This window comes from Pseudopodoces humilis, chromosome 2 (assembly GCF_049639895.1).
Source record: "Pseudopodoces humilis isolate 2021_Gansu_Grassland_sample_001 chromosome 2, ASM4963989v1, whole genome shotgun sequence".
Classification (NCBI taxonomy): domain Eukaryota; kingdom Metazoa; phylum Chordata; class Aves; order Passeriformes; family Paridae; genus Pseudopodoces; species Pseudopodoces humilis.
The window spans coordinates 111,997,370-112,021,372 of NC_142201.1; the positions used below are offsets into that span (position 1 = coordinate 111,997,370).

At 41.5% G+C, this 24,003-nt stretch overlaps 1 protein-coding gene across 1 annotated transcript in view; it reads right to left on the minus strand.

The window, feature by feature from the left end:
* EPHA3 (EPH receptor A3) overlaps positions 1-24,003 on the minus strand; it is a 177,095-nt gene that overhangs the window by 47,209 nt on the left and 105,883 nt on the right. Inside the window, exons 4-6 of the mRNA XM_088051865.1 lie at positions 14,236-14,391; positions 13,407-13,742; positions 1,780-1,904 (exon numbers count right to left, since the gene is read on the minus strand). Coding sequence (XP_087907991.1) covers positions 1,780-1,904; positions 13,407-13,742; positions 14,236-14,391 — 617 coding nt within the window. The remainder of the gene's footprint in view (positions 1-1,779; positions 1,905-13,406; positions 13,743-14,235; positions 14,392-24,003) is intronic.

Sequence of the window (24,003 nt, forward strand, 5' to 3'; positions counted from 1 at the left end):
GCGTGCTCTGTCTGTGCATAAAACAGCACTGGACGGCAATTTTCCTGAGCAGAAAACCCCATTTTCGGTGTAGAAAGATGATCAAAACATCCCAAACCAACACAAATAAAACTTATTGGTGATTTAATTAAAATTAACTGACTGCTCATGGCAGGGAAAAAAAGAGTCTCTCCCTTTGGGGCAAATAAAACCCAAGCGAGTTACCCGTGCTGGTTTTGGCTGGGGTAGAATTCATTTTCTTCAGAGTATCTAGCTGTGGCTTTGGGAATTGCACTGAAAACAGACAGGTTTGATAATATAGAGATATTTTTGTTATTGCTGAGCAGTGGTTACAGGGTCAAGGCCTCTTACACCTTTCCAAAGAGGAGGCCGGGGGTGAACAAGGATTTGGGAGGTGGCACAGCCAGGACAGCTGATTCCAGCTGAGAACACGGATATCCCATCCCATCCCACCTGGCACCACGCTCAGCATGTCAGGCTGGGGAAGGAGAAGGAAGAGGGGGACGTTTGAGTGATGGCATTTGTCACCCCAAGTCCCTGTTACATGTGATGGAGCCCTGCTTTCCTGGGGATGACTGAAATTGATCCTGTCCCTATTGAAATTAAGAAAAAACCAAAACAATGTGGAAGTCCACAGGTGCTGCTCCATTAAGTGGGACTGAGTTGAAACGTTTTGGATGATTTCTTTTTCTCCCATTATCACGAGCACAAGGTATGTTTAGATTTTTACCAAGATGTTTGATGGTTCAAGGGCTCACCAAAAAAACTCTTCCCAAAATCAGATTACATAAATTTGGGAGAAATCTTTTCAGCATCCAGCCTTCTGATCCTCTTTCTTCATCACAAGATCAGGCATGCACTACCAAGACCACATTGTCCCACTCCAAAGCTCCATGAAAAACAATGTCTAAAGATTAATTCAATACTCATGGAGTATTTTTAACAGCATTTCTTAGAGGACATTATCACTACATCTTCTCTGGTATGTATGAAATATAAGCCTGAATATTAGATATGAAGACTGTTAGCAAATGCTCAGTTAAACCAGAATTCTGGCATTTTTTCCAAAGTTTGTTAACTCCAGGAGCTATATATCAAATAGAACTTTCAATAGATCTATCAAAAAATGGCTAATACCACACTTCTCAATCTCCATGGCAATTTATGGTCTTTTCAATTCTACCACCAAGACCTCATAAAAACATTCTATTAAAAAGACTTTTTTTTCCCCTAAATATAGGTCTCTGTAGGATGTCTAAATAAACCATTGTAAATAAAAGAAAATGGCAATAAAAAGCAGAAGGTAGCTTTTCTTTCATTTGCAGTCATTTGCTTACAATTTATGAAAAATTCAGTTATTAATAAGAAAGAACTTTCACAGTCCAAGCCAGCCCAATAGGCCAGCCAACATTTTCCAAACAATTTTCATGCAAAAGATGCTTGTGCCACAGGGAAGTGGTTAAATGCATGGGCACCAACAGCAAGACAGAACAGCATAACAAGAAAATTTCAGTCAGGAAAATAAGAAATAAATTACATATTGACTGTGTTACTCTGTGTTTGTTCTGATGTGCTTGGGCACGGGCTTGCTAGACAACACAGGGATTTCACTTTGTGTTTCCTGATGTTCCCATTACCAAAAATCGAGCAGTTCCGACACTCAGTGCCAGGGGGGCAGCCTGAACGGACCTGAGCGTGTCTGAATCCTTAACACGGGCAAGATGCAATGGTTTCATCACAGCATTGCTGGGAAAAACCCCTCCCCTTCCATCTTCCCACCTTTTCATAGTACTTGACCTCGTAGTCCAAGATGATCCCGTTGGGATGCTCAGGCTCCTGCCAAGAGAGGGACACGCTGTTCCTGGACGTCCTGTCCTTCCTTATGACTGTGATGGGGGACGGAGCTGCAGAGGGGTGGGGGGAGGAGGGCAGGGAGAGAAGCAAAGCGAGTTTATCTCCGCTGTGGCTCTTGGCAAAGAGCGCGGTTTCCATTCCATCAGGGAGCAGCTGGACTGCAGCTCCTGCCTCCGAGCACCCTGGCCTCGTGGAAAACCTGCTGAGGTTTTCTCCTCCACTGCAGGACTGGTGGCAAGGCAGCAGCAGATGGTTTTGATCTGCTACTGCAGTGTAAGCAATGAAATACATTCAGTGGAGGAAAATGCAGAGCAAAACAGCAGCACTACCTGTTTGTTATAATGCTGAGGTCTTATCATTACCAGACTCTGCAGAACTCTGATAACATTTTGATAGGAAAGGCTAAAAGGGTGCTGGGATGCATTAGGAACAAGGAGCTCTGGTACTCATGGCTGGGAATAACCATCAGCACAACCCAGCCTCTTTGGCATCATCATTTGGTAAATTCTACAGATGAAAATTGCTCCCATACACACACTTCTTTCACCACATTTCTTTGAAAATGAAAACTAATAAAAAAGAAACATCTAAACTGCAAAGTAATGTAATTTTTTTCATGTGCATCGATCAGGGCTAGGCACGACAACTGATTGCATACCACAGGATCACCCACCACCCACAACTTGGGAATAATACCAATGTTAAACACACACATAAAAAATCATAATTACTTAAGATTCCTGAACATTGGTTCAGTTTTAGACCACCCAGATCCATAAGTTGTTCCAAGACCAGGTCTGGGTTTCCTGGACTTACTGAAAGCCATGCAATTTTTTAGAATTATTTTGTTTTGTTTTGTTTCTTTTGGGTTGGCTTTCCACTCCAAATGCTTCTCTTCCACAGCTTTGGTCAAAATTAACCAGATTATATTTTACAGATCACACACTGAAGGTTGTAACTGTCATTTCAAAAAAAATCTTTTACTAATAAACAGCCTTTTATCTTAACATGTACATAAAAACTGTTTATAAGTTCAACATTTGCTATCCTAATAAAAATGCTCTAGAGCTGATCTCAACCATTTAGTATCAGATGAATCCTCTGAAGCTTTTATTGTTCATATAAAACTAGCTGCACTTTAAGCCGTTACATATTTGCATTCTTCAGCCAATGCCCTTTCCATTTGGGTTTTCATTTCTGTAAAATAAATTTCAATAGTCAGGAGGAAAAGAAAATATAAAAACAATAAGAAAATGAAAGAAAAAGAAATGTTTTCATTAAAACAAATTTTTGAAAATTCATTCTGCTTTTGATTTTTCTAAACTTCTGGCAAAATACACTTTCGAGTCACGAGTCACAATCTAAGTATTGAAATCCTCCTTTAACAGAGTGGAGGATCCACTTTTTCATGTTTATTCCAGGTTGAACACATCCTCTGAACAGCATTTTCACATTTCACGTGGTTCACAAAAGTTTAAAAAGTGGCATTTTTTTTTATTTTTTTTTTTCTTCCAGCAGGAGGTATTTATCCTGAATTTAAATTCCTAAAAAATCAGTCTGGGAGAAGTAGACAGGATTTGTGTGCAACAAACATACTTCAGCAATTCCACTTGGATTCCACAAACCAGTGCCAGAGCCAAAACACAAAGTGCTTAGCATGCTGAACTTCCCTGCTGTAGCCAGCTCCATGGGAACTCATATATCCATACTTGCTGCTTTTATGCTCTCCTAAGTCATTTTTATGTCTTCTTTTTAAGTCAAGCTATTTATCTCTCTTTTCCTTAATTTCTTTTTTTTTTTTTTTTGGTACGTGAATAGATTGTCAAGCCCAGTACCCTGCTGGTAACATTTCCCATTAAGGTAAAATTAATACTGATTTTATGAATAATTAATATATGATTAACAGAAATGGCTTTTTCACTAATAAATTATGGTAATTTTGCTCTAACAGATTCTCAGGGCAGGCTGAAACAATCTTGCATGCTCCAATACAGATAAACTTAAAAAAAAACCACCTTCTTCTAACAGAGTATTAATTATTTTGAGCTCATTTGCGCACATCTCTGCAGATGCTACCAGTAACTTATCTCACAGCAGTTTTTGAGAAAACATCTGCTCTGCAGTTATCAATAACATTATAAAACATTCATATACCTTCCTTAATCCCTAGGGTTCCCAAAGCTGCTCAGGAATGAGCCATCCAGAGTGTCTGGAAGAGCCAGCATCCCACTGCATGGGCTCAGGGAGGGGAGATAAATAATCAGGGGAACATGATGTTTCAGCCACCTTTAATCCCACACCAAGGTGAGATAAAATGGGAAAAATTCCCAGCACAGAACCTTTCCTTGCTGGTCAGTGACAAGCTGGACTGTCACGGTTTTAAATTTTAGCACATTCTTTTTGGAATTTTTTTGCTATACCTGCTAGATAGGTGGGCTCAAAAAGTGATAGAAGCCTTGAACCCAACTAAAGGAAATATCTTGTTCAGATAACTTCCAAGTTTATGCTTATGCTACTGCAGTCAATTAATTTAAGATACAATAAGAGTTAAGGTAACCTGAATATGGTCCCAACCCAGGGCTGGGGTGTAGTTTGGAGAAATAACTTGACATTTGGACCATTGAATTAATTTCTTTTTGTACACATCCCCAGAATACAATGTAAAACTTAATAAGCTCTGTTCTGAACACTGTCTAAACAGAAGTCAGCCTTAATTTCTTTTTAGGTTTTGTAGCATGGGAGCAGCTCAGTTACTGTATCTCACTAATTGGATGTGTTTGAAAATCCAGCAGAGAGAAAAATCAAAGTAAAGGCAGTTAACATTATAAACCATTAAACAGTGAAGGCATCACCTAAGTACAACAATGCTTAGATTTTTTAGTCTTCCATGTGAGGAAGAGAGAATCAAGAGTTTCCTGAAGAGAATTAAATAACCATGATAGGATGAGATCAAATTCAAAACCAGGCTACAAAAAGGAAGATAAAGAAATACACGATCTTTAGAACAGCCATTTTTCATCGAATTTCTGTAATTTTTCTATCTCAATTTGAAAATTAAAAATGAAATTTTTATCTTAAATCTACAGCTCTCATTGACAAAACAAAGTCTGCACTCTGGGTTAGCAAATAATGAGAAATGATGAAGCTTTTTAGATTAATTGACATTTTAAAAACTATATGGAAGTATCAATAGGAATGCAAAGTTTAAATTAGTTCACCATTTAGAAAACTTGTATTTAAGGGTAAAACTTAAGGAGAGCACTTTTTCAGACTAGAAGAAGATGTTTCAGTGATTTTTTAATCAATCCCATGTCTCATATGCTGCTAGGTATTTACACTTTAATCGATAATTTGATTAATGTATTAGTCAACTTCTTCCCTCGAACAAGAGCTTGGTTTTTATGACTAACTTTAGGCTTGTATGGACATATATGAAGAGCTGTAGTCTCTGCAGTCCCATGCAATGCACAGAGAGGCATTTTTACACATCACATGGTTAGAATTTGTCTGGCACTGCAGCCTAACTGCTTTAAGCACTTAACAGGAACCTTGAAAACTCCCTGGAGTTAAGAGGGGAAATGTACTTTGAGCGCTCTGTGTTGTTAGGTAGCATTTGTGACAACTGGGAATGTGGATGTTGAAAAGGTAACAAACAGAATGATTCAGGGAGCTCAGGCTCAAGTGTAAAAACCTCCTCAGTCATGACTACTAAAGGTGCAAGCAAATAACATGAAGGATCTGCAGAGACGACAATAAAACTCTGCTCAAATTGATTTCCCACTGAAACTGACCCCAACAGATGATTTGTTTTCCTCCAGTTTAATAGCAGCTATATATAAATTTCCTTATTGACTTTTTCCTTATTCCTTGGTTATTGTTTTCATATGTGACTGGCTTACAGATGTATAAATGCACTGAAAGAAAATTCCCTGTCCTGTGACAGGGAGAACTCAGTATTAACTCTGGGAAGGCACATGTGTACAACTGCTGAAACATTTAGAGCCTTATTGTTTCTGGCTTAGGTTTCTAGGTCACAAATTAAACTTTAGGAAAGGATTTAATTCTAAAATGACTCACAGCTCACTTCCAGCTTTTGCTTGCAAACAAGAGTAAAATATGCTTTGCCTAGGATATTCCAAACTATGCTGAAAGATGGTGACCAAGCAGAATCGACTGCATTACTCAATTTTCAACTTCTGCCCTGCTGAACAAATGGAAGGCTTGTTCCTTTTTCTTTCTTTAGAAAACTGATGCTTTTATTATCTAATCATAATACTGTAATCTGATATGACCTATAAATTTTCTTTAAAGTCTATGATGCCCCCAGGAGGTAATGTGGAACAAGAGCAGTAAATAAAGATCATAACCTGAAAATTAAATCTGCATTCTCTGACAGTAGGATCCACTGGGACTCAAACCTAAAGCTGCCAGTCTTGGAGGACCAGCATCCAAACCACAAAACTATCACACAATCCAAAGCAGAAATACCAGTGCTTGAAGGAACAAAACTGATCTCTCACTTGGAGGCAGTTTCTCTTGGACACTGGAGATGCATCCACAGTCAGGAGAAGAGAGAACTTACCATGGTGCTGGGTCTGGCACTGCTCATAGTGCCCCACACACACATTTTTACTCGTGCAAAACCACCCAACATCTGGGTTTTTTGAGAACCAACCTTTTATCTTTGGGTTCATCCATCAGTTCCACTATTCAATTCGTAGGAGTCCCGAGTACTGTCTCACAAATCAGGATAATGATGTCACACCTCCATGACATGATCACATTCACATGAAGTCTGTGAACAGCTGTGCTTGCACTTGGAATCTTTAACATCTCCAGCATCTATTCCGTGGATTAGTGTAGAGAGGGTTTATGACAGAAGCCTGCTCACAGCAAGCAGGACCTGCCCTGTTTTCAGCCTCCTCTGGCTGCACTCCTGTTCACTTTCTCTGTGAAGCACTTTTGCAGGACTGTGCAGAAGCAAGCAAACCCCATCCCACAGGCATGTTCCAAGAAGGTCCCCAGCTGCCTCCCAGGAGGCAGGAGGAGGAAACAGTTCCACTTTAACAACTCTGGAAACCTGCTAAACCCTACACGCTGCTCCTCCAGATGCAATTCCCCACCTCTTCAAGGCACGTGCAGGCACAGCCCTTTGCCCTCTAATCTCCAGGACACACAGTTAAACCGGCACAGTGCCTGTGTTTGTCCTCCTGCACCTTTTCCTGGAGCTGGAGCAGGCTCAATCTGGTTTTATGGCCTGGGCTGTAAAATGTCACCTGACCCTGTAACATCTCTGGGTGCCCATCAGCCTGAAGGTGACGTGCCTTCCACGAGGCATCAGCGACTCCACGCATCCCACAGCAGCAAAAAGTCCCTCACACCAGCCCCAGGCTGGATCCTGGTGGGATTCCATCATAAGGAAGAGGGTGAAAAAGCTCACAGTTTCTGGGAGAAGGGCCATCAAGATCACATTTACACATGTCAAAACGTGGAAGGGAAGAAATAGGACGAAACTTCAAAGGCAAACGCAAGCAGGCTGCCATTGTTTGTAACAAAGCTGGGCATGTTTCTGCCAGAAACAGGAAAAAAATTAAAACCTGGTTTGTTCATGGCTGTTCTAATGGATGACTGCCTGCATTATGGCAGAAGTGCCCAAATGCATCTGTGAAAGGCTCCAGGCCGTGGTTACAGACTGCAGAGTGGCTGCAGGCATTTCACAGGTGCTGTGGAAGAAAGACTGCAGGGAACTGGGAAGGGGGGAAACGGCTTCAGCAGGAATTACACCAAAAGGCAGCTGCTTGATTTCCCTCTCAAGTGCAGAGAAAGGCAACCTTCTGGGCAGCAGCTGTCACTGGACAAGTGATTATCAGAGATCATTTCTCACTTTGACAAATAAATTCTAAATTAAAAGAAAATGTCATTAAGTGTAGCGCAATCATGTTCTTGCTTCTCCCTCTTTTTATTAAAAGAGATAGCAAATGCCTTCCCCAGAGCAAACAAAATGTTTGATTTGCTCATGTGTTTAACACATGTATAATAAGTCATGGAAATACCATGTCCATTTGAGGAGGATCAGGCTGCACAAGGCACTCGCTTCAGAAACTGAAAATTATGGTGCTGTGGCATTCCCAGCTGTTATTTCAGAGAGGAGACAAATGCTGGATGTGCTTTCATAAGGATTCATCCCAAAGGTACTCACAACACAAATGTTATTCTTTCAGCTCTCTGTTGAGGTGGTGATGGTGGGAGCTTTGCAATAGTTCATATTTTTCACTTAAATAAACTGTTTTTCTTTGCCTTCCCTGCCCCTTTGTTACATCACCTTAGAGGATTTTAGAGCCTCACATTTCCTGGTGTGAAGTGTTCAGAAAGAAGAATTTATTCACCATGCTCACAACATCAAGATTCAGGTGCTGAGCAGGCTTTCCCTTTCTGTCATCATTTGATTATTTCCTCAACCAGAGGAATGCCCTGCACAATAGAAGAATATACTTAGGAACTATCTCTGAAAAAAGCCATTATCCAAAACTGGAGAAGACAACTGCCCTCAAATAAGTAATTTATGATACAAAATACTTTAACTCCTTTTAAGTAATGACCAGGAGCTCCTGAACTGGTCTGTCAGTAAGTCCTTCCCACCTGGTCAGAACACACTATGAAAAGAAACAACACTTCTCAAACTTCTTTCCCTGTCATTTGGAGCAATTGCTTTTGTGGAGGTTCATCAGGAAAGAAGAACCTCTAACAGAAAAGACTTGGAAGGCGCTGGCATCTCTCACGTGCTTTTGGATTTGGAGACGATTTAATATTTTTGTTTGATTTAAAACACTTTTTTAATATACACAGAGATATAGTTTACTGAAAGGAATGCTAAAAAAAGAAGTCTCTTTTTGCTGTAGATGCTGATACTTGCTACATTCATAATTCCCATTGCAGGAGTAGTCCCCAAACCCAAAGAAACAATTTTTCCCATCTGTCCCCAGCTTGCAAATTGCCTAGAGGGAATTGCTTCAAAAAGCAAATTGATAGCTCTGTTTACAATCTAGAGGAACACAACTTCCCTCAGTGATCACTGAGAATGCCAGCACAGATAACAGAGAGACAGAAGTCCAAAGTTTATTATTTAATGGAGGCATCCTGCTTAGTCCCACATCAATCCTGCATTTCTTCATTTTTACTCTTGTACCAAACTAAGACATGGAGCGAGACTAACAGAAGCAAGCAGAGAGAACCATTATCCACCGACTGCTGAATAAAATATCACCGCGATCCGTGGAAAAACCGACTGAAAGCCCTGAAAGAGAAAAACTCCCCGAGCCACAAACTTCACCTGCGAACTTTCTGTCAGGTCAGGGGTGTCCACAGGAGGACTGAGCACGCACTGAAGAGCCCAAGGTGTGTCACAGACTTTGAAGCCTTGGCAGAGCTTCCTTGACGTTCAGGGGAAAAGAGATCAAAGACTTTGCAGGCAGAACATCTCTAGCTAATAACAGGCTATGCATGGAGTGACATTGTTAAAACACTTCCCTTTTATATCCCTAAAGGAGTTTTATTGAGTTAAAATGATCCTTGAATAGCCTCTGGGCTGAACTGTAAAACACATTTGAAGAGCGTAAAATCTTTATTTACGCCAGGAATGTTTGAAACTCGAAAGATAAATGTCATTCAGAAAAACAAGCATGTCCTAGGTATTCAGTACATAATGGGGCACAGCTGTAATAACAGTCAGTGAACCAGAGACTCCCTACATCATGTCATTAGCTCACTTTTAATAAGTCTATCTTCTTGTCCTTTTTATAAGGGCCATAGGGAAAGAAAGAAATATATCATCCCCCAAACATCTGTGCCTCTCTCAAATTGTCTCTCTTAGAAGACAGATCTACTTAAGGGACTTGCCTTGGGATATAGGTTGTAAAGTGCACACAACCCTCTCTAAATATGGATTTTATTTAGACAGGGAGCATCACACATCATTTGTGAGCTGCTGAAGACAGTGCAGCGCAGGCTGAGCACATAAATAGCATCAAAGTACCTGCAAATAATCAAATACATACACTGAAACAAAGCTTGGGGCTGAACTTACTCCCTTGAAGCCAGAGATTTCAGGCAAATAAAATTCTGGTTCTGAGGAGGTATTAACAAGCCTTCCAAGGAGCCACAGAAGTCTCTACTTAAAACAGGACTGAAAAATTGACTGGTTCTTTCTCCAATGTAAATGTTTATCCCTCCAAGCTGAAATTAACATACAGCTTGGAATTTTCAATGGCACAGGGAGATCAAGTTACTGCAAACCAGCCATGTCTGCCCTTCAACACTCCTAATGATCCTAATTTCTCTATCTAGCGGTTACTTTTGTTGTCAAGGTTATTATTTTCATAATTTTCATCTTGGCCTCTTGCAAAAACTCTGTAGTGCCTTATTGGTTACCTTCTCCTTAAACAAACTGATTTCCCATGGCTTTTCATGCCTGGGTTCAATGATTAAGCAAGATGATTAAACAAGTTACGTGGCTTGTTCTACTTTCAGGCTTTTAGAAGTACAAAAGATAAAAGGAGGAAACTCCAGGTAATCAAACTATTGCTTTTCTAGGAAAGCTTGAGGTGATATAAGGTATAGCTGAGGTTCTGTTATTATTTATAATGTAGCTTAGCATAAGATGCCTCAGTTTGGATGCAGGGGTGGATACTCTCTAAGCTTCCTCTAGGAAAAGCCCCTGACAGAGAAAGGAATCAAAATTTTACAGGTGCCCAACTGACCTGGGGAGAGGCCAAAACTCAGGGTTAGGCACTTTTAGGCTCTCAACTGAGAAGACTAATCACTTCCTACAGTAATTAGTAATGAGGAAATTAGGAAATTTAGCCCACAGAAAGCCTTCTATGTCTCCTCTGCAGGAGAAAAATTCCTCTTTATTCTCCAGTTTATTCACTCTTGGCACCTATCTGCACCCTACCTGAATTGTGTGGGAGAGCTGTGGTGAGCTGAGGACAGAATCTGAAGAAGTCTTTTGTTACAACATATCCCTTTAGTTCCTCTGCTGATGCCAGGATACCTGACAGCACAAAACTCCTTGGAATTGTTTTGGTGCTGACATTGCCTCCTTGCAGCTGAATTTAGTTGCTAGCACCTTCTGCAGCTGCACTCTTGAGACCTTGGGTTAAAAGGCCTTAAGAACTAAGCTCCATTTAAAGCTGTCACAGTGTGCATTTAGTGAACAAAAGAAAAAACTATCTATTTTATTATTGATGCAATAAAGAATTGAGGTATTAGGGGGGAAAAGAGGAAAATATTTGGGGATTGACATGAGTAGATTGGGAAAATACAGAAAACTTAATTATTTCACTAAACTTTGATGTTAATAATTTTGCTGGAAGCATGAACACTGAATCATCAGAAATAATGGAAGGGGTAAGAGTTCAGGAAGATGCACATGCAAAGCTGGTGTTTTGAGACACAATATTCAGATTGATGTGGAGCAGCTGCCAGGAAAATGTTGTTGCAAAGAGAGGGTCACAGACTTGACTCTCTCGTTCCCATCTACCCTCTACAGGGTTTTCATTTTGCTCCTTCTGATTGCTCTGCCCCACGGCCTCTCTGGCCTAACCTGGACTTGCGACCCCTCACAACCCAGACCCATTTGCATGTGGTACCTGGAAATTAAGAATAAAGCTGCAGAAAAGCTCTCTTAGGACAGCATTCTAGACTTTACAGAGCTAAAAATGTGCTTCTGATATCAGAAGCCCTTTTGTGATCTGACCGGTGAGGGAATGCAAGACAAGTTATATTTTTGTAATTATACTTTTAAGAGACTGCTTATATACATACTTGAAGTCTAATTTTAACAACTTGCAGAGTTTCTAAGGGAATTCTAATACAGTAAACCAATTGGCATGACCAAGAGCTAGCACAATTAAGCCTGTACTAACCCACATAAATGTGGGTTAAAGAAAAAATGGGCTATGCATAAAAGTAGAAAATAAACAGCTTAAGCAGCCTGTGGGTTACAGTGAACAGAGCTGCCATTGCCAGAAATGCTTTGACTCTGCCACATCCCAGGTACTGTGTGTTCCACAAGAAAATCAAAATCCACCTTGTAGCACTAAGGCAGCAGCTCTGGGCCCTAGGGAAGCATGCTGCAAAGCAGGAGGCCTCTGCAGAGAAAGAACTTCCCTGACCCTGGACAGTTTATTTTTTTGGACTGTCCTCAGGTGATTTCTAACTGCTGTGGTGATGAACAGGCTGAAAAGCAACACCTCTGAGAGAAAAAACAGAAGAAAAGAGGACAACTCAACAAGGGTGCTCCAAGTCATTGGTCAGAAAATCCAAAACAATGAACTGTAACAGTAACAAATTGAATGGATATAAAATCCAGGTTCCAGAGCTGAATTAGGTAGATTCACCTCTGTCTGCCTACTGCACAGTTGGACAGACCCCCAGAGCAGGGAAATGTAGTGACTGGGGTCAGGAAATAGCCTGTTCTCACATTTTTATGCCTCCCACTAGAGCTGATCTGTGATTTAAGGAGAAAACATACACTCTCTATAGTGAAAAACATTGCGATAACACAGCCCACCAGGAGGATGCTTACTCAGAACAATGTTAACTTGTCTGTGGTTTCAGGAAGACAGACCTGGAGGTATTTTGGGGAATGGTGTGGGATGGGAGGGTGTGGGAGGAGGCTTATGAACACACACGCATGTTTTCTCCCGATGGGAAGCTGCGTGGAGCACAACTACAGAAATTGCAGCATCAAGTCTCTCTCTTCACTGGCAAACATTGCTCCTAGAAATTTTACACCTAACCAAATGCCAGGGAAGAGTCTAGATTCTTCACAACTTTCAGATAGATGGAGCCATGTCAAATGAGAAGCAAATGGCAGAACAGTGATGACAAAGGCTCTGATCCAACAGTCAGGGCACACTGCCGTGCTCATGCCGAGCCCCAGAGGCTTTAATAAGTCTCCACAGAAGGAGAGCAGCCCTTTTGTACCCCATCAACTCTGACACCAAACCTCATTCACTATTCAGCTCCACACCCCCATCATGTTGGCAATAGCTCAGAGTTGGTGAGACAACTTGTAAAAGAGAACAGAAAGAAAGCAAAAAAAAAAAAAAGCAAAAAAAAAAAAGCTGTGTTTTAAACCTCTCTAATTTAATGTTAGCTTTTTATGTGTCTAACATCAAAGCCTTTTCTCACTTCTATTTAATCAGAATTAATCACTAAGATTACTACAGTAATTTACGTTGGAGATTATTGAAATGAGTGTTTTATTAAAATCTGGTTTTATTAATAGAACACATTCTGGCTAAGGAATCATGTGAGCCTGCTATTAGAAACTATTAACTGGGAACTGGGAGTTAATCATAACAGTCATGCTGCCAGGTTCTTTGACAGAAACACACACTGGGTTTGTTTCTGCTTTCACTTTTATAGGAATATTCAAGTCAATTAGTTACCCTAGCACAGAGCAAATCCTGTAAATGAGGGAGAGGAAACAAAGGTTCACGAAAGCCAGCAGGGCTGAACAAAGGGAAGGTGAGCAGGAGGAGACTCACCAGCCTGGTTGGTGGTGATGCTGACCGCAGCAAACTGTCTGGAGGGGGTGCTCAGGTCAGACACCCCGTTGACCGCATCGATCTCGAAGGTGTAGTTGGTGTGTGCCAAGAGGTCCACCACGGTCACCGTGGTGTTGGTGAGCCCGCTCTGGCGCGGCAGGAACCGCACGTTGTCGCTGCAGGGCTCGCACGTCTTGCTGCTCCCTCCGCACTTCTTGCAGACGATGTTGAAGGTGACGTCCTTCCTGCCCCCCGTGTCCAGAGGCCAGCTCCAGTCCAGGATAACAGAGGTCTCGTTGATGTTAGAGATCACGTTTCTTGGGGCAGATGGCGGTCCTGTGAAAGGGAACGGGAAATCAGGGAATGAGATTTTCTCCCCGAGGATGCTCCAGAACGGGAGTAACAAGGGCGCAGAAATATAAAAGTATAAAAACATTAATAACCAAACTCTTCTGGTTATTTCCTGTGGAGACTCCTGAAATATTTCACTAGATTACAGACCCAGGCTAACAAGAACCATGTTTTCTTATAAATAGAGAGTCCCCTCAGGGTGCAGTTCAGGATTGAGGGCTGAGAGCGCCGGTAGCAATATAAAAATCCTATTTCTCCTTCTCGAGTCTGACAGGGTACAAGAAGGAGAAAAGGAAAACAGAAAAGACACAAACCCAGCCCACCGATTTTCAGCAGCCTGTCCAACACTCAGGAAGACACGAGAGGGAGTGGATGGCTGACTGCAGTGGGACATGAGAGGAAGCAAGCAGGCGAGCTGTTGTGGAGGTACAGATGGAGCAGCGAGAATGACAGCCCCGAGCAGAATGACGCTACTCACTGGTGCAAGCCATGGATGGAGGGTCTTTCTCAGAGCGAAAGTAATTCTTTTCACACCTGCAGTTCAGAGATGCATCTTCGTAGGTGGAGCTGTGAGGGGGGCATTTGGCACACTTCACGTTGCCAGCAGAGGCTTTGTAGAACCCAGCTCGACAGGCTGCAAAGTAACAGGAATAGAGTTTTAAACTCCATGGACATCTTGTTTCTAACATGTGACTACTGCCCTGGAACCTACCCATATGTGGATCACAGTTTGCAGACATTTATGGTCTAAAATTACAGATTTTTCTCATAATCAGAGCTGACAGAAATAAAATGTCTTGGTAGAATGGAGTTCATGCATCAGCTTGGATTTGCATTTAATTTTGCCTGGAAAATTGTGTTGATACACTGCAAAACAGTGTATTGCACCACTAAGAAGAAACATTTTCTGTGCTTCATTTTGAGAACTTCACTCCTTTTTCTTCTCTTCTACTGAATTTACCAAAAACGTTAGCCCCATCCTGCATAAGAAACCAACTTTATCCTCTCTCTGCTGCTAACATTTTTCTTACGAGGGCAAAGATTGTAAACTACGTCTCTTCAGTTCATCAGGTCAGGAGTAAGCAAGCCAAAACCAAGCAAATAACCTGAACAGAGAAAGATCTCTTCCATTTTCAAATGATCATGCCAATGAGCTGCTTCTGATACTATCAGGAACTTGCACGATCTATATAAGAAAGATTATTTTGGATATTTGGGTTAGCAAAGTCTTTAGATGGGCAGCCTGAGGTGGGAAAAAGGTCTGAACAAATATCCCAGCATCTTTGTAAGCGATGGAGGAGGAAGGGATTGTTATTGTCCATCACCAAAACCTAAATGATCATCTGGTCTAGGCAGATTTGTTGGTTAGCTCCCGATGCCAAACACCCGAGTGAACTGCTCTGGCGAACAGTGAGAGAACAGCCACCCTGCTCTTCTCTGAAACATCTTGGTAAGGGACAGCGTTCTCCCACTGCACTGCACACAGCAGGAGGAGCACGATGGCTTCCAGAGGGAAGTGCCAATCTCAGGCACCCTTCAGCGCTTCCCAGCCCTGGCAAACGGCAGCGCTCGGCTGCAGCTGCTCCCTCCGACTGCCAGGCCACAGCGAAGCAGCTGGGAAAGACAGCTCCTGCTCCAAGGTCTCTCCTGCAAGCCCTGAGGAAACAATCCAGAGTGTAAGCCCCTGAGCCACGGGCCCAGCAGACAATCTGTCACAGCAGAATTGCTACAAGTGACCTGGTGTGGCCAGCACGGACCTGCCGGACGTGGCACAGCCTGTCCAGCTGGCATTTCTGTGTTCCCCGCTCCTCAAAGGCCGCCAGAGGAGCCTGGGGATTCCCATTTCACTTGAGCAAATAAAGGAAACGTAAGTCCTTCTTACACCCCTCCACAAGGAGGAAATGCAGCAGGAAACAACTGGGTTTGTCTGGGTTTTTTGTTAGTTTGTTTAGCTGTTATTTCTGCAGCCTTTTACGACTCAAAACCATTCCCTCCCATGTGCTGCCCCACGAGGTCCCTCGAGCAAGCCCCTTTGGTGGCCCTCTGGCTGACAGAGGAACCTCCAGTGATTTTACTGCTTCTGTTCCCAGCCCTGAGACCACCAGCCAGGCAGAAAAGAATGAATGCCAATCCCATTCTTACCAGCAGTAACAAGTCAGCAAACACAATAAGGAATAAACATTACACTTCATCTGCCTAATTCATACAGAGAATTTCCATCAAAACTTCTCATGAAAATGTGCTACCAGATATTAAACTCTGATGGTTTTGCTTAACCAGCTTGAAGGGACACTTTTACATTTATGGGCAGTCACAAAGGAGACAATGATGTATTTATGATTCTATACAGTAATATTTTTTAATAAATATATATGCTAGTTTAATGTAATGACAAAAAAGAAAGACCCTACCACAAGTATTTTAATAAAGCAATGAATTTAATCTAAGTAAGCAAACTTGCATTAGACAGATTCAGAGGGATGAAGAAGGGAAACTGCTCCATTAATCAGTGTCTCCTTCATCCCTCAGGGGAAATCTCATGGACCTCATTTAAGAAGAGGTGGTGATGGTCAGAGTGAGGGGATGAGCCAGTCAGATTCCTGCTGTCCCAATATGCCCTAGCAAGGGCATCCCAATCTCATGTCTTCCCCCTCAGGCTGCCTTGCACTTTCTGTCTTTGTCTGTCAGACTAATTTAAGATTACTCACAACTGCAGCCCAAAGGGAAAAAAAAAAGAAAAAGAGAAAAAGCATTTACACTTGAAACTGAAGCTCAGAACTGGGGGTCTCAAAAAAAATATTGTCTACGTACTTACTACAATTATTCCTTTCCTAATAGTTTTTTTGGGGTTTTTTTAGGTTTTTTTGGTTTTTTTTTTAATTCTGGTATAGAAGAGAGAAAAAATAAAGTTGTTACTTCAAAATGGAGTAATTTCTCTGTCAGACAAATTGGATTACATCTACTGATGAAAGAAGGTTTGGCTTTTTGAGGCAAGTACCATGGCTTTGGTTTCAGTTAGGCTGAAAAAAAATCATAGGAATTAGCACAGAATCTCTAAATTTAGCATGGAAACCAGCTGTGAACAGCAGTTGCTTTTTCTCAACAATTTCTTGCAAAAACTAAGAATTTTTTCTTTCCCTCACAATGGGGAGCGATGCAGGAGGAAGTAGATGCAATGGGCCAGGAAGAAAAAAACTGTTAGCACACGAAGAGTGAGTGAAGGAAACTTTGGGATTTTCTCCATATGTGATATAAACTGTACAGCAAGGCTGGCTGGTTTTGCTTTTTTAGGAAGATCCCCTCAAGCCTGTTGGCTCTGGTGACTCCTGTGGTAACTCCCAACTGCAGCACTTAAAAATTGTACTTAGTCTGATTTCAGTCTCTTTTATTTGAGTGTGATGCCAGGATGACTTTACTGAGTCACCTGTTAGAATTTCAGGACTCTGGTTGTACTTGTTTATAAAAATGAACTTCCTTAAGCTCTAACTGATGAGTCTGTCTCAGAGACAGAGAGCAGGAAAAATTAATTCAGCGAGAGGAAAACAAATGCATGGAACAGTCTGTGGTAGCTACTGATCAAAGGAATGTGATTGTCTTTTCCACAGCAAAGTCAATTTTGCCTCAGCTTGACTAATCTGCTTGAGATGAAAACACACTCCTAATTAAGGGTTAAATTATTAATTTAAATTGGAATTAATTTTAAATTAAAGCATAACTCTGTTAGTAAATAGGAGCATTTTAGCATTCAGGTCCTGCAGCCCGCTGCACACAGAGCAATCTCACCGATTCCCAGCTGTAAATACCAAGGAACAACCTGTGCTGGTGATGTCCCAGCCCCAGCACTCCAGGCTTGACAGGGCCCATCTCCTGCACAAGGTCAGAGAAACTTCATTTACAAGCTGGCACTCCCCAGCCCTGCAGAGCTCTGCTCTTTGTGCTTTTTAGGCAAGGCTGGAGCACCACAACACGCTGGAAGTGGATTACACATCCGTGGCTGACCAGCACCCACCAGCTGATTGCTTCCTCCCTCTGTTCCTCTGCTCCTCTAGAACAGCCCAGGGATGAAATGTCACCCAGGCATTAACACAGCATTTACAAAGAAGGGAATTCAGTCACAAACCTGTAGAGCTCACAGGTGACACATCCTCAGAGCGTGCAGCAACGAGACAGACGAGAGCAACTCGGGACGCTGTGCCCTGCAGAGAGGACAGGGAAGCATTCCCCATGGAAGTGGTCACTCTCAGAGGGGCTTTGAAAACTATTCCCACTGCCACCTGGGCAGCAGCTGAGGTCCTGAAGCTGGACCTGAGGCCACGGGATGGCCTTGGGCTGGGCAGGTGTGTTGGGAAGGGAATCACAAAATCAATTAGGTTGGAAAAGACCTTTGAGACGATCAAGCCCAACGTATCACCTACCACCACCATGTCAATGAGATCATGGCACTGTGCTATGTCCAGTCTTTCCTTAAAATGCTACTGACTGGCTCACCTCAACACCCACACACAGCCTTGCGTCTTTGAACTGTTCTCCAGTTCCTTTTTAAAGTTTTTACACAGCCTCCCCCCGCCCCCCCCTTTTTTTTTTCACTATGGCACCCCATTCACCAGCCAACTTTATAATGCAGGTTTCCTTCAAAATCCCTCAGAGCAATGAAACCACCTTCAGCAGCTCTCATTGTTTATTAGTATTTGAAATGCCACAAATTCTATAGCATTCTAAATGTCTGTATCATCTTCTCTCTCTCCTGAGCCTCTATGTAACTTCTTGAATACCAACTCAGCCCAAAAAGGCTTCTAAAAATCAGACTGCATTTTTTGATTCATATTTCCATTGAACATCAGGCACACATTTTGTCATCAGACCTGAATAAAAAGACACTTAAGTGAGCAGCTCTCAAAACTAAAGGCTATTACTGTACATGCAGAGCAGGCTTTCTCTGTCATGGGCTGTGGTGCTGGCACCTGAGGGAAGAGGGAAATAAGATTGAGAAAGGCTCTAATGAGGGATAAAAGCTCTTGTTTTGATTGGACCCCATTACCACTACTGTAAGAATATCCCCAGAAAGAGGTAAGGATATTGACTTTCTCTCCTTGCCTGTAGGATTGCATTCTGGATGTTGAAGAAAGAAAAACTTACAAAATGTTCTTAGCATTTGTATTCTTACATCACCCATGAGATGCACATGGGGCAAGGATTCAGTGCATTGTGACACTAAAATGTCTCTAGAAAAACACTCTTCAGAATGAGCACTTTTCATTTTTTACACCTGAAAGCTGCTGCTAGCACAAAAAAAAATAAAAAATAAAAAAATCAGTAGTATTTAATCTTCCTCATGAGTAAATTTCTGCTTTTTTTCCTCTCCGCTTCATATTTTATAGTGATCTGTGACCTTAACATATTTTAATCAGATGCTTCTTAAATTGGCTTTACTCCCAGGTCAAGCCATTCAGCAGAAACAATTCCTGCTCTTTGTTTAATAACTGTTACTGGCAGACATATTAATTATATGTACATAAGAGATAGCATTGTCCTGAGGGAACAACACTGCACCTTTCAACCACAGTCTGTAATAGCTGCACTTTGTGCCTTGCAGGGCTTCTGCATCTCTTTTTGTGCCCTGCATTACACTATTTAGTGCCCTAAAACAGCTTTACAGCAAATGTGGGCATGCCAGCACCTGGCTTCAAAATGTGTGAGGCACTGAGGCTTCTCTGCAGTCAGTTTTTGGGGGATGGATCACTTGAACAAGTATTCAAATCAGGAATTTAATAAACCCATGTTTACAAGCACTAGCTTTTGCCTTCCCTAAGCAAGAGGTTTTCCTAACTCAAAACCTGGATATACTGAGATATATTAAGCTATCATTTCGTCAAACAAAGCCATGTCATGTTTTGTTCTCTTAAAAAAAAGAGAACAGGCAGAGAGATGAAAAGTAACTTGTTAATTCAAGTATCACTGTAATTTCAAATCTAACTTAAAGAAATACCAGAGAAAAACCCCCCAGAACCAACTCAAAGAGTAAAAATGAAAAGGTTGTTCAAATAAACACATGAAGAATTTTAAATGATCAGGATAAAAGGCAAAGAAATGCTTTTTCCCTGAGCTGAACTTACACCACAAACTCCTCAAAGGCAAACGAGACATAGTATTGTGATGGCTTCAAATAGTAAATTTTAAATAAAAATTAATTCAGGTCGAGAGTGCCACAAAAGGATCACTGTGGCAAGGCTCAGGTTTAGTCTTTGCTCAAGCTCCCCCCTCTATGTCAGAACTCTATAAAAAAATCAAAACAAGAACAAGCAATCCCCCCCAGAGTAAAGCAGCTCCTGTCCCACAGACCACCAGCTTGTGATAAGGCATTTTCCCTCCAGCCCAGCAGAAAAATCCAGATAGTGCCTGGTAATCCCTGCAGGCTGGAATTAGCTAATGAGTAAAAAACCAGCTTTCCTAGCTTGGGGATGTTTATGTAATTTCCCTGTGCCTAAAGCAGGCCAAATGAACAAGTTCAGCACAAGAAGGGTGCTATAAATAAAGAAGAAGGAATTAATTCCCATGCAGATGACATCTAGTCCTGGCATTTACCTAGAACCCATCTCACATCTAATGTTAACACCACATGGAAGTGCAACAGGAATGCCAAGAGGGAAACACCATTTGCCATCCCTTGTTATTTCACCCTCACACCTACAACTCAAACACTCTTTCAAAGACCTGGAAATACAGGGTTAGAGATATTTGTTAATTTATCTTTTTAACAAAGATAATTATGTTAATCATCACTGTGCTGTCCTTCACATAGACTATCCAACATTTGGGGTTTTTTTTGCAAATTATTGCCCTCAATGCATTCTGCTCCAGTCTAGGCACTTGACGTGAAGCACAAAAATTCATCTTTCCTTCAATTTACCTTCAGATTTGTTACTTTTTCACCAAATCAATGCACCCTTGGTTTTTATTACATGAAAGGAAGACCAGCTGCTTTTGATCTGTCCTCTCGAAGCCATTCCTCATCTTACAAAGACCTATCATGAGTTTATCTTCTCTGTGATGAACAATCACACACTTTTCAATCAGCTTTTACAGGAATATCTTCTGATCCCTTGATCATACCCATCTCTGTCTCTACACTGTCATTTATACAGTGGAAAATGTTATTTTTTTCCATAACATGTCTGATGAAACCAACTGATTTATGTATTGGACTACAGATTATATCTTGCTCTCTAACACATCTAGGCCTTTGCTTTGCTTTGGGTTTTGGTTTTTATTTTGAGCAATCCATGGAATGTCTCTCCCAGCTGTCTGTGTCAACGAGCAGATCCCAAGTCAAAGCAGTTATTTCAGACATAAAAATGGTATAAATTTTCTCTCAGGGATGGAGGGAAGACGATGATGCATTTACTGAGGCTGAATATTCTTTTGCAACTTTCCACCTCTGTTAGCACGTACAGGAGTCTGTTGCTGTCCCTGTGAGAATATTAATGCAGAAAAGGTTCCACACCCAGTGTCACCTTCTAATCAAAATGCTGCCTGGTGGTTTGTGTGATGTTTCAGAGAGCTCAGCCCAGCTCCCTGATGACACAGGTCCACTACTGCAATTTGCATGAATTAGTACTTTTGTTAGGAGTCTCAGCAGAGCTGTCAAATTAATTGGAAAAGAAATTTAACAAACGCCTTTTCCCTCAGAGATTTGCTCTCAGGTCAGGGTTGAGGCACATTGCTCGAGCAGTGTGGGGGAAACCTGTGCTCCCAACACCCTTGCTGAACTTATTTTGTTGGTAAAAAACAGAACTTTGGTTTCTTGGGCTGTTAATTTGGTGCCTGTCACAAGCAGCCCACTGACATAAAAAAGACAATCTATTTCTAATGCTGCTTTTGGCTGGGGTAGGATTAAATTTCTTCACAGTACCTGCTGTGGGGCTGTGTTTTGGATTTGTGCTGAAGACAGCGCCGATAATTTAACAAAGTTTTTATTTTTCAGTGCTGAGCAGTGCTCACAGAGTGTCAAGGCCTTTTCTGAGTGGGCTGGGGGTGCACAAGGATTTGGGAGGGGACACGTCTGGGACAGCTGGCCCAGTTTGGCCAAAGGGATATTCCATCCCAGCTTTCCTGGGGATGGCTGAACACCTGCATGCTGATAGAGATCCTTGTTTTGTTTTCCTTGTTCATGGCTTTTGTTCTCCCTATTGAACTTTCTTTCGACTCACAAGCTTTTTCACTTTGCGCCTTTGATTCCCTCCCACATCCCATGAGGGGAGAGGGAGTGAGTGGCTTAGCTGTCAGCTAGGCTTAAATATGACCATTTCACAACACTCAATATACCAGATGCTGATAAAATAAAAATAAAATGGCTCAGTTAATGGCCAGCAACTAGAATGTCTATACATTAATTTTCCACAAATTCTTACTTTCTTATATCTCAAAGTCAATTCTTTTTCCCAATTTTAACATATTTTTGAATTCAACCACTGGAGGCAGGACATGGCCAGTGGCACATTTAGTTTAGGAAGCAAACACTGGAGATACTTTACTGTCCTCCCTTCCAAAAGACAATCAACCCACCAAAAAAACACCAAACCAAAACCAAAGTTCACACTTTTAAGCACTGAAGGAGATTTTAAGGAGCTGAAAAGCCAAAACTGAAGCTAAAATTGTGTGCCTATGCCTTATTCAGTGCTACTTTCACTGCCAGCCACTGACTTATTGTTTCTTGAACTCACTGAGAGCTGGTGCTGGGAAAGGGAAGTTCTTAAGAAGAGAAATGGTGCTGCAATGGCAGGCACTTAAACCTGTAGGAAAAAACCCGTAGGGTTTAAGCCACTATCATTAAACCTGGGATATAATTTAGGGTATCAAAAATTGGCTGTAATTGATAGCAGTGTACAGGAAACAGACATTGCTTTGTTAGTGATGCTGTTAATGCCACTCAGTGGCTGCATCTCTGTGTTTTAGCTACACTTTTGAAGCAAAATTCCATTTCTCCCCTTCTTGCCATATGATTCACAACATAAAGTGTGTCCAGACCACACAAATACATATATTCCAGGTATAGTGGAAGATGTTCTCCCTGCTACAGGAAGTCTATAGGATCTAATACAGATTTTCTGAAGTAAAACTTAAACGCTTGAATCGTCATGGTATTGGCACAGAGTCCTTAATTCCAGCTGCTGAATGACACTGATCTGCCCCAATTTGGCCCCACTCCTTGCTAATGTAGACTTAAGCCATGAGCATCAACCTTTGAACATCTCTGTGCTTTCAGAATCGTTAAATTTGCTGGATGCTTCCTTAAGAACAAAAATGGAAAAAGACCTAGCAAAAGGAAGATGATTTTATCTAAAGCCATTAAACATGTGAACAGATATTGTCACATGCAAAGAGGTTTCAGTGATTGCTGAAGAACAGCTTTAAACAGAAGACCCAAAACAATAAGGCTTCATCATTGTCAGGACATCCTCTTCTCTTCATGTGCTTTTTTCACCAACTGTATTCTCATCCTTCCAGCAGAAACCTTGAAAATTAAACAGTTCCAGCCCCTGGGGACATTTGTGAGCTGACAATCTTCTCACAGCTGAACAGAAAGGCTTTCACAAAACGATCTGAACACTCAAGTGCATTTCTACGTTGTGTGCTTTAGCTTTTGCCTCTTCTTCCTTGGTATTTTTCCTTTTTTAAAAGAAATTTCTTAATTGCCTAACATGCATTTTGTATGCATGTATTAAAAATGTCTGGGTTTGCAGGGTAAGCAATTATCCACTGAACTAAAACCCAATTAAATGTAAAGTTTTTTTAAATCCCACAGTTCAGCATTTTTATTCACTTGCCTGCTACCTGTGTGAATCCAAAGGGGGCAGAACCTCAGCTCTTTAGAAAACAAAGAATCTGATGTATTGCATTTTACAAGGTAAATGAATGAAATCCTTCCTTACAATCAGTATTAGGGACAAGAACTCAATACTCTCCAACAGCATTCATTTCTCAATGCAGAAAATTCATCAGAAGGGACAGGAAACTAAGTTTGAATTGTTCTGCTCTGTGCTTTCTCTAACAAATAATATTGTGTGCTGATATCCAGTGCCACATGATCAATTAACAGTTTGTAATCCCACTGGACTTTAAGGGTAAAAGCATCAAAGACCAGCATTACAATGCCTTTCATGACTCTGCATTGTGTTATATGAAAGGTTTTACTATACAGACATCGTGCCATTTTCTGAGTGAAGGGACAATATTGCAAACACCATGG